The sequence below is a fragment of the Hyposmocoma kahamanoa genome, unplaced genomic scaffold (assembly GCF_003589595.1).
Source record: "Hyposmocoma kahamanoa isolate Upper Pololo Valley unplaced genomic scaffold, ASM358959v1 138, whole genome shotgun sequence".
Classification (NCBI taxonomy): domain Eukaryota; kingdom Metazoa; phylum Arthropoda; class Insecta; order Lepidoptera; family Cosmopterigidae; genus Hyposmocoma; species Hyposmocoma kahamanoa.
The window spans coordinates 6,351,732-6,363,824 of record NW_020653492.1 but is presented as its reverse complement, the minus strand read 5'-3'; the positions used below and the strand labels follow the sequence as shown (position 1 = coordinate 6,363,824).

The 12,093-nt window shown below is 36.6% G+C and overlaps 2 protein-coding genes across 2 annotated transcripts in view; one reads left to right on the top strand and one right to left on the bottom strand.

Moving 5' to 3' along the window:
* LOC113240459 (neuropeptide SIFamide receptor-like) overlaps window positions 1-12,093 on the top strand; it is a 230,229-nt gene that overhangs the window by 164,048 nt on the left and 54,088 nt on the right. The window lies entirely within an intron of this gene.
* LOC113240460 (larval cuticle protein F1-like) lies at window positions 7,653-9,951 on the bottom strand. Its single transcript, XM_026477773.1, has 2 exons — window positions 9,920-9,951; window positions 7,653-8,394 (listed from the first exon to the last, which is right to left on the bottom strand). The coding sequence occupies exons 1-2, from the start codon at window positions 9,929-9,931 to the stop codon at window positions 7,954-7,956; spliced, it is 453 nt and encodes a 150-aa protein (XP_026333558.1). The 5' UTR covers window positions 9,932-9,951; the 3' UTR covers window positions 7,653-7,953.

The following is a 12,093-nucleotide window of genomic DNA, read 5'->3' as shown; positions in this document are numbered from 1 at the left end:
TACCTCTCTGGGAACTTTGCCCAGCAAAGACGGTTCGGAGACCCTGGGTGCTATAAGGATGTCTTACAACACCAGTGCCACATTGCAATTGCAGACCGGAGTAAAACGAACTAATAAGTAGCACAAAGACATTAACGCGTTGTTCGCCATTGTGATTGCCTGTCAACAGCTATGAACCAGATGCGCTACCAAAAGTAGTATTAAGCTTTGCAGTTGGCCCTGTAGTCTGTCTTTATTTGAGCCAAAATTAGAAAAATCTGTAATCAGCCCGGTTTTTTTTTCATCCATGAGTATATATAACAAGATTTGCGAAACACGCAATCTACCAGCTACGTAGGAAGACCTTTCCGAATGAAATTGTGTCTTTACAATGACAACACTAATAAATCTCTTATCCATTGATCCTCCCCAGCCTTTTGGAAAGGTACTAGGGATTATTGCTCCAGCAATTCCAGCATATATATATAATTCCTAGGCCGTTGCCTTAGAAACTAATAGATTGGTTTCCAAGGAAACATCTATCTTTCCCCAAGGACAGTTCGAGCATTTTTATTATACGAGTGGGAATTTTGAGTGATTATGATAAATTTGCTGGTATCTTCGGCGTAGCTTGTACAACCTTCTTTAAGAAAAAGATAATGAAGATTATTAGGCTGATTAAATCTGGTGCCAAGCCGTCTATGTCGAAACTCAAAAAACAATTCTTGAGAAATGTCAAATCCTGTATGGTGCCAGTTACACGACGCAAAAGTTTTCGCGCGGTGACCGCCCAGTTACCACGTTTTTTACGTACATGACTGTCGAATTTGAATTCTATTTACTAGGCAACAACATTTAAATTCCTCTAAACAATACAATCGGGCGGTCGCCGCCATAGCCGCCGCGCGGACGCCTCTCGGCCGCCATGTAGACCAAGATAAGCCAGTCTCGCCCACGCACCCGAAATGAGCATTTAATTTAAAAAGTAAAAGCTAAATAAATATAGCGTATTTCGCCATAACAATTAGATGTACGCGGTCGCTGCGCAGCGGCTACGTTAGCGCGATGAAATTCGTATAGAATAAACGCGCCCTTTCTCAAATCGCGCATCATCGATGTGTTACATATAGACAATGCGACAACAAACCTTTACAACAAAATGGTCTTTACAATATCGCGGATGGCCTACAAATTAAAGCATAAAAGTAAAACAAAAGAAACGACTTATAAGCTTTGAATGTTGCTCCAGGATTTATTTCCATATCAATACCGCGCATGAGTCATTTGTTTTTTATCCATCAAACATCATTACAAGCATTTAGAACACAGTTGAGACAAACGGTGAAGGTGGTATGGCTGCGGGTAACACAGTTCTGTACGGCAAGACCGGTGGGTGGCTCAACACGGAGCTGACGTGGGAAACGGCCACCGGGGCTGGGTGGACCACGGGCGCGTGGTACAGCGAGGGATATACCGGAGGATGGTAGTAAGGTGGGACGACTACCACTGGTTTTGCCGCTGGCGCCGCTGATGCCGCGGCAAGTATACAGAACACGGTTGCCTGAAAAGGGAAAAAAAATGCAAAATAAAATTATAATGTCTCAGTACCATTCGCTTGGGAGCCATAGATACATGTTTCAAACTTATAACTCCCTTTTGCATGGGGAGTTAAAAATATTTTTTTATCTCAAAATTCTTTGTCATTAGCGGGCTTTACACAGGCACTCTATTGCGCGTGATACATCAATCATGCGCTCATCAGCCACGCACTCCAACACGCGCAAGTTTCACGCGGTCTGTTTTGCGGTTTAGCCTTTACGCGGACGCTTTTTCCGTTGTAACAAAAACGAAACGCGCAATCTCTGTTCGCTATTGATCACGCGCGATAGAGTGACCGTGTAAATGGGGCTAATATTCTTCTAAATTCGCACTGAGACACTTAATTCTGGGATCCTGAAACGCAATCCTCATCATTTTACACTCCAGTGACACGAGAAAATTCTGATAAATATTAGACATTGTGCCTGTGTCAACCAATTCTTTCCACCACTGGGCATGTAGACTGAGGACTGTAGCACAACGAGTTGTTTGCCTACGCAAATACACACAGGCTGTCAACAGAATTAACTTTTTCTATATAGAAAAGAAATAACCGTTTGTAATTTTGAGAATTGTCCTCAGACTACATTATTTCAAAGAAAGAAAAATCTACATTTTTTTCATAAAAAATAAGTGCACATTTGACCTCCATCTCACTTGGTGGAAAGTGACGATGAGGTCGACGATGGAGATTGCGCACCTAAATAATACCTATTCACTCTCGCCTTGAAAAGGTCCGTGTTATAACGTTCAGGGAAGAAGTCTGCAGGCAGGGAATTATATGGCGAATGGCTATGGAATGGAATCCATAGCCGTTCGCCATATAAATGTGGAAGCGAATCTTTTCGTGCGAATCCTTGGAATATCCACAACATAGGGGTGGAATCCCAGCCTACGCCTAGTCCCCCGATGATGGAAAGGGGAAGGCGGAATCAAATTATGCAATTCCATCGCACACTCTCCATATACAGGATGTAATCATTAAGCGTGCCCAGGCGAGTAAATAAAAGAGATATCAAAAACCTTTCAAAGTCTTTAATAAGTTTCTATCCTTGCACTAGTTTTAACACCGCCGCATTATAGTTATTTTTGATATAAGTGCGGAAAGTTAGTCATTATTCACGAGTCTCGAGGCTTCTTGGCCCGAGCCAGAGGCGAGGGTCAAGACGCGAGACAAGTGAAAATGACAAATCCGCACGTGTATCAAACGACGTTTTTTAATACATTTGCGAAAAAACTACATTGAAAGTAAAATAAAACAGTATTTAAACAAAACTCATTTTCTGCTAGTAAATTAAAATAATGAAATACAACCACTGCAACCATTAGTTAAAAGTCTATGGAAATCTAGTTCTAACGTGCTGTTTTTGTTTATTTTCTGTAATATCGGTCTGTAACCACTTTTCTTATTATGACGTCCTGGTACTTTTGTTTAAACTTCTTTAGGAACCCGTGCACGGTAGTGAGATACAATTTATCTGTAATACATAGAACAAATAAATATATACATAAAAATCTCGCCTGTCACCCATTCAGGGGTAGGCAGAGGCTGTGGACCTCCACTCGATACGTTCATTATATAGTATTTGTAAATAAATATAAGTTTTAATGACGAATGACTTATGTACGTCACAAAGCACATAAATATTAAATAAATATACAACTTCTTTAGTTCTGTGCTTAAGATTTGAAACAACAGTAAATTTTAAAAAAACTGGAAAAGTAAAAAGCACTAGTGCGAGAAATCCAACTTTCCGCACGATTTGTAGTGCGAAAAATACCACGTTTTGAGCAACTGTATTAAAAAACATAGAGCATTATTCTAATCATATATTAATTTACATGTATATAAAAATGGAAGTAAATTAATTTGCTACTCCGCGAACCCAGGGAAGGTTAAATCATGCAAAATAGCTGCGCCTGTGTTGAATATTTTTTTCATGCAGTTAATTTTCCCACCCTAACTAAAATAAATAACATAAGCGCAACAAGTCGCAAACCTCGACACTCGGCTGAAGAATCTTCGGCCGAGGGTCGAGCAATCAACAGCCCCTGAAGATGCCTCGTGGAGAGGCGAAACACGTGTTGGGTATATTTTTTGTGGTGGTAGCTGTGACTGTATTGTACACAAGCGCAAGCTTGTGTTACTTATTTTATTAATTTTATGCGGAGGGCATGAAAAAATATCCAACACAAGTGCAGTTATTTTGCGCATTTTAACCTTCACTGGGTTCGCGGAGTAGCATATTAATTTAATTCCATTTTTATTAACATGGACTTCCGCAAGGTAACGCCTGAATCTATTAATTACTTAGACGTATATATTGAAAAATAAATTCATGACTTTAAACAAACATAAATTAGCATAAGGTTGTTTTTTAGCAAATGTCAGGACATAAAAATAATATTTTTGATTATTTTTGAAGGCGAGTTACTTAAGATACTTTTTGTTTTTTTTTATTTAAAGAATGTCTACTCACTCTAACCTTAGGACTACCCAAATAGTAGCTTTCGAATACAGATATCGGTAGTGAACTCCAGTCCTATTTTAAACTTTATGTCTTTACCGTAAAGACTATAGTTCCTTAAATAATCTCATGCAACAATCGCGTACTGCGCACAAATAAAACGCGAGCAAATAAAAGTAGAGAAAACTTATCTCCCACATAAAAATACATACGACCCGCTCGCTGTAAAGTTGGTTACTGCGAGGCCATAAGAGTTACTCGTCGGACATGTAGGAAAAGAAATATTTTATAAAAAAATTTCGAGTTAAATTCCATATTGAAATTCAAAAACCAAGTTGCACTAAAATTTGTTTTGGAAAAGTTTGCTTTTTATGCATAAATTTTTGAAATTCGAACTAAAGAAAGTATGTTTTAAAATTTCAACCAATCATAAAGTACCTAGTTAACAAAATAGAGACATAAAAATCTAAATTCAAACTTACCAAACGTAACATATTTCCGACTTTTTTTTATTGCGAATTGTGATCGACTTGTTGAAGAACTAACTGATTTGGGCCAAAGGCTTCAATTTATAGGCACTGAGTACTTGTGTTAAAATTTTGCTGTTTTTCCAAGTATTTGACATGCCACGTATGGACAGGTTGGTGAATGCAGTTGGTATCCGTCGCGCTATTCTTAGTAAACCTTCTCGAGCTTGGCAAGTATTAAGGCACGATGCACACTCCTATAAATAAGAGAAAAATAAAAAATAAACAAAACTGATTTTACTGCTCCTTGTTCAGTCAAAAAATATGAATAATGTAACAAAATTTTTACTTAAATAATAACATTGAAATAAGAAATTGTAACTTAATTTAATTAATCAATATTTTCTGTAAAAACTTCCCAAAAAGAGAACTAGTTAGTGTTTTTAACGAGCAAAAAATGCTAATACAGCTCAGGTTATATACCTTAGAAAAAACAACCGTATATCACAAATTTTTTTTACGTTGCATGGAATACAACTATAAAATAAGCGACAAACTGTCTCCAATAAAGTACTCTATAACCAGCGGGATTCAGTATAATCCGAATAAATCCGGTAACTCGGTATACTTTTATGCAAACACTTTTTCTGAAATAAGATTTTCTGTGGAAACCTTTAGGAATTTTCTATTTATAGAGTAATGTATACCCAATATTAAAAGTTAGTAAATATTTTCGACTTAGCTGCAAAATGTAACCTCTTTCACAAACTATGTAAATTTTAAAGTAAAAACCTTACAATTACGTAAAACGTAAAAAATTTTAGTCGTAATTGCTCAGTTTAGGGGTTCATAGATAATCAGAAATCATAAGTGAGTAATTTTCAAGTTAGTTTTCTCAAGCTAATTTCGGTGGCATTTATGTTATTTATATTATGTTCTGGAATATTATCATGAAGTATTTATTTAATACTCGAGCGTGGTATCCTGAAATATTATTAATATTCCACGACAAAATACTTGAATAATTACCACCGAAATTAGATAAATAGAAAATTAATATGATAATTACCCAAGAATCGCAACGTATTTTTGAATCGTCAAAAAACCAATGTATAACCAGTAAAGAACCCGAAACATTGGTATATTAGCAAAAACAAATATACGAAACAAATGCTCATATCAAAAGTGTTTTTATTATATAAAAATAAAACAAAACGCATAAAAAAATTATATATATATGAAATTTTACAACTCTCCTACTTAAACCTAAAAAAAATGATCGACTTATTCCATTCGTAGAATCTTAAAAACCCTTCTTCTGAAAAGTTATCATTTTGCAGATGTAACTTTATTACACCAAGTCTGCGAATACGCAATTTTGATCCGAATAAAATTGTTTCATTTCATGTCAAGAAAATGTAAGCTTTTGCTTAGTTGTACTTAATAAACGATTCGCTGGTTTTTCACCATATCACCTTAAGTTTATTCCATCACTTTAAACGTATCATGTCATCATAATAGCGCAAGTGTAATTTTAAAATAATCACACCACATGTCATGAATGTTTACGACATGATATATACACTGCATTGCACATAAAGGCTTAATTAAAATTCTTTACGAGGATGATATCTTGTTGCAAGTGATGCTCCGTGACCGGGACAAATATGGCAGGCATTTTTGGCCAGTTTTTTTTTGTAATACCGAGTGACGGGACTAATAAGTCTTGCGCCTGGTGGTAAGTGACATGCCTGTCCGTAGCAGTTGCAGTGTCACTCAGAGCTTTAAATCGGAAAGATCTGAGAGGCACTGCCACTGCGCCCGTCACCCTGAGACATAAGTAGAAAAGTCCCACGTGCCTGTAATTTCACCAGGACCTTTAACCCTTCAAAACAGAAACGCTGTAATGCACACAGTACTGCTTGGCGGTAGAAATAGGTAAGGTGACAGTGCTTCCCTGGACGGACTGTTTCATATTTTTTGTGAAAAAGTACACTTACTTATTGGATACAAAACAACAATTTAGATCTAAAAAAATACTTTCATTTGTGACAAAAACAACAATAGCTTATTATTTTAGATACATAGGACCACTTGTTAGTAATATAGAAAAACTTATTCTACTGCGTTAGTTTTTTTTTCATTATATTTTATTTTATTAAACCGGGCGTATTTGCATTTCGGTAAGTTTCATAATGTTGGCACCTAAAGTTAGTAAATCACTGATTTTACTTATCAATAAAACTGACACTAAGTAAGATATAAAAAAAACTGCTTATAGAGGGTTGTAGATCTCGTTGTGCTGGTCCCAGACATGTTTATAACTTAATTTCGATAAAAATGTCGATTACGTCAGTTTATGATTACCTTACACCATACATATGGGTAGGCCATATTGACTACGCTGTATAAAGCTGAAATACATACACTTGTGAACAAGCTTTGTATGTTTTGAGATTGAAACCCCATGTCACTAAGGCCCACGGGCGAAGCCGCTGGCCAAGGAACTGTCAGTTCGTCAAAACCTTTGTTTATCAGAAGGCTGGCAGCTTTTGCCACCAAAAAATAACCTTATCTACTCAAAATAAAGTTATTGTCCGTCGCCTAGTTAAAATTATTTACAAATCTCTGATGTAGCATATCACAGTTTTTTTATCTGCTTGTATCTTGTTTCCTGTATTTAAGAACTTGTAAATAAGTTGAAAAAACAACTATCATTAAGCCAGTTATACTTGTCTAAACTAACTATTGACTCCTCCCTTCTCATTGTCTGTTTTCACAATATTTTCTATAAATATTCATTAATTATGTACATGTGGGCCCTGTCTTTATTCGTATTTATATAAAAATATTTGCATGTAAGGACACAACATTGCGAAACTCGCAAATCCAAGGATCCTTAATTACTAAATAAATTTCACAATAAATTAGGTTTATTTTTCTTTGTACAAAAATACTTTATTAATAGACCGGACTATTAACCGTTTATGTTGCTGGTACATATTCTAAGAAAATTATTAAAACAGTATAATTAATTTCAAGAAATGTTTTTATGCTTCTAAATTCACTTCGTTCGTTTCTTGACCAGTTTTAAGGCATTGCTCCAGATTTTTTTAAGTGGATTAACTATACCACAGACGGCAGTTACTGTGACGCTATTAGTAGGGTATTTTATCATACTAATCTTGTTTAGCACCCAGGGCAATTAGGACCTTTGAACATTTTCACAGACGGAAATTCAATGACTTATTTTAAAGCAAATTAACAAATTCAATTAAAAGGGGTAAAGAACATTGTAATGAACAAAATAAACAATTTCTCTCGAAGTAGAAACAGTAACTATAAGGTCAAAATTAACATTAAATTAAACAATCAGCTGTGGGAGGTACTTCGTTTATTCTAAACCTTCATTGTGAAGGAAATTATAATTATTAATTATTTTAATGATGAACGGCAAGGATAGGGACAGTTTTCACAACGGGGGCGTGGTGGACAACTGAGGAACTGCTGTGGGTGATAGCAGCAGGAGCGGTTTTGATGACGACTGGGGCAGTGTGAACAACAGGAGTATGAACGGCGTGGACGACCGGAGCAGCATGAACGGTCTTAACGACAACGGGAGCGGCGTGCACTACGGGAGTGTGGACGGCGTGCACGACGGGCGCAGCGTGAACGACTGGAGTGTGGACAGCGTGGACAACAGGAGTGCCATGGTGAACGACTTGAGAAGACTTGGTAATAGTGGTCTTGGCAGCGACTACTGGAACGGCGTGAGCGTGGACTACCGGGGCTGCGTGGACTGTGGCTACGATGGGGGCAGAGTGGGCGAGGACGACGCCGGGCGCCGCAGAGGCGCAAGCCAGAAGAGCGGCGAAAGCTATCTGTAAAACAAATCATTTGCTTATGATAAAACTGGATTGGTTGCTATTGTGTCGAATGTAAGTTTCACAGTGTGTAATATATGACACAACTGCGCCATTCCTGATGTTAAGCCTTGAGATAATTTACGAACAAATACAATCTGCAAATTAATTCACAACATTAATTGGAAATTGAATTATTTAAACCCCAACAGGTCCACAACATCCTAGAAATTTAGTCTAAATAAAACGATTAACCCTCTATTGAACATTCAACCTCAGGAACCCTCCCACGCAAATAATTAAAAATCCGACAGGCAATTGCTAACGAACCTTATAATAATTATATACGGATTTGTTTCTAGTTTAGCAATATATTAAGAGTGATTTTTTAGTCAAATATGTCACGGATAATGCTATCTAGTAATTTATAATTAACGAAGATAAGCACAATGCCTAATTCGTTTGTGCTTTGAAACAAATTCCAGACGTCTGAGAATTTGGCTTCAGGGATTAATTTTAACAATCTTATCAATTTAATGACCGGTCAGGCAATGTGTAACAGCAAAAGTTACATTACTAAAGATTTAAAGGCCAACCAACCAACTGTTCATCTTTTTTGTCTATCAGATAAAAAGTTGTAAATTGTAAATTCTTCCTCTGTGGAGACGGTCAATAAAATAATATACCTATAGTTTAAGTGCAAGTATGAGGCACTTAGATTGAAGTTAAGTGCTGAACGAAGACGAGACACATCCGATGATTTATGATAGGAACACAACACCACTCTAACTTGGGCTTCAAGAGATAAAACTGAGAAGGACGATTCTAATATCGAAGGTCTTATTACGATGGTCCAGTGACGGCTCAAGGCCAAGAAAATGGTTTTTGGAAAAACGATTAATCCATAGATTGGTTGGTCACTTAATACACTTCATATAAGAAGAAAGCTACTTGCAAGACAGAATTTTTGACAATTGACCTTAGAAAAAGCGACATGAGAATGTTTTTATTGAAGTCGTTAAAAGAGATCCATTCAAGGAAAAACTTAACAGAACCTCTGTATCACACGTTTTTCTCATGATTTTTTATTGACTTAGACTGTCTAAAAACGTCACATGTGTCTATTTTTATATATTTTAAGTGACACGGTGACGAATACCGTGATTCGTGAACGATGTGATTTGAAAATGGACGAAAGGACAAAAATAGAGAATGTTGTATTCAGATTTTGGTATATGAAGTGGATGAATGAAAGTACAATGGCGCAAGAGATACATAAACCAACGTGGACGACAGCATTGAAAGAAGTCAGCCACGAAAGACGTCCGTAAAAGAGGTGAAGCCCATATTGAAAAGAATAGGAGGGTTTATATAAAAAGATGAATGTAAGTGGGGCACGAGAGGTTTACCAGGATCATGCCAAGTGGACATAGATAGTCTCTTCCAATGGGATTCCAAAGGCATGAGCACACTTTACGATAATTCAAATACCATTAACGAATTTTCACATTTCTATATGACAAATAATCAACGCGTCACTTACGAATTTCTGCATGGTGATTTAGGTTAATAGGTTTTATTAAATCGAAAGCACTGTTTGGTGCCAGTGTAACGTGGTTATCTAACAATTGGGCTTGAACGTGCGGCTTATATAGCGGCCGAGCCGAAATTCGACAAAGAATGCCCACCACCTCTTGTACTTGACTGTTTGATTATTTCGTGATGTCGGAAGGAAAATGGACGTGGTTTGTGTTCGTACATAGTCTGCTCAGTGTTATTTTGCAAAAGAAAAAAAAAATGTGCAAAAGATACTGTTGTAGATATTTTAAAGAAGTTGATTTTAGTTTCTATATAGTTCGTACGGTAGTGTATGTTGAATAAAACAGAAAAAACATGAAAGAAGGAATAAGAGCTTTGCGTCGTATATTGCGTATACGTATACGTCATAAAGATAGAATGAGACAAATAAGCATTATGATGATTTAGTAGCTAGGTTGGACAAAAAATTATAGTAACACAAAATAATGGAGCCAACGTTTAGGAAAACGTGGGATAAGATTGACATCGATATAACAATCTCAATCAGGTTAAAGACACATTATTACAATATGTTCCCCTAAACTGGACACAGGAAAAAAGGAGTGTTAGAAAAACTGGAATGGAGATCTATAGTCTCTGCCTTCCCCAGTGGGAGACCCACGTGATGAATCTATGTATATATGTATATATATAAAGCCAAAGTGTAGTTTTTTTATAAAGACGTAAAAAGTATTATATAATTTATGATCTTTAATATCGCCACGAGTTAGGCATGTAAGTGACAGGTGGGGAGTTCTTCATCTCAATCATAAAATATCGGCTATGAAAATATCATAAACAAAGAACAAGAATGCAGTGTTACCTGGTGGTGGACAAAATAAACTGAATGAAAATTGAATACAATTTGTGCATTTAAAATATTTAGCAACAAACATGCTTTACAAAGCGGCTACAGCGCAAAATCAACTAGTTATTTCACGACACTGGCTTCCTCGTACACGTCTTTATACCGTAATGCCGCATCCATAAGGCTTTCACTCGTTACTTACATCGGCGTCCAAGCACGAGTTACTTGTTATTGTGAATAAATAAGTATGTAAACAGCAGGGCGGGCAGGCCGGCTGGCCGGTCGGAGGTACAGGGTTCAGATCGTATGTAGGTTGGTGCCAAGTTCATTCGGCTTAACACACTTATGTAATTGCTTTATACATAATGCATGTATTTATATATATATAAATACATGGATATATTTATATCCATGTTGATTTATGCGTACGGTAGAAATAATTGTGTTATTTAAAGAGATTTTTGTGAAGATTATATGTCTGGCAATATGTATTAATATCAATAATGCGCCTCCCAACCACACCAATTACAGGTCTGAACTTTCTATGATAAAATTCTTGTTTGAGGTTTAAAACTTATAATATCTTACTAATATCTACTTCTTTTTTATAATATCGAGTGACGGGACGAACAAGTCGGGCGTCTGATGGTAAGCGACACGTCTATCCATAACAGTTGCAGTGCCGCTCAGAGCTTTAAACCGCAAAGATCTGCTGCCTCTGCGCCCGTCACCCCGAGACATAAGTTGACAAGTCCCATGTACCTGTAATTTACCAGTACCCTTACCCTTCAAAACCGGAACACAGTAATGCTGACATTGCTGCTTGGCGGCAGAAATAGGTAAGGTGGCAGTACTTTCCAGGACGACGTAAAGAACAATACTATTGTTTTATGTCAAAGTCAAAGTCAAAGATTATTTATTCCATAGGTAAAATAAATTTACACTTGAAAACGTCACATTTAAGCTACTGCTCGTTCACTACGCTGACCTCCCTGAGAAGAACGAGCAAGAAACTCTAGGGATTGCTCTTTTCAAATAAACTTAAATGCTGTGGAATACACTTTGAATCAAATTTGTGTGGATTCTGGAGCCATGTCGTCTTTCCATACATCTTTATCTCACACGTAGTCTTCAATTTTGTAATATGATGTTTCTATCAAAATATTTTTAGTGTAGTTTTTAAACTTAGGAAATGATAAACTTAATATTTCTTATTGAAATAATGTATATTTTTACGGGCATATAAAATATTTGAGTAAATGTACTGTGATGCCACAGTCATGATACCAGTCTCCTTAAACTTTTCTCTGAGAGAAACCCGCGAGTCCAGA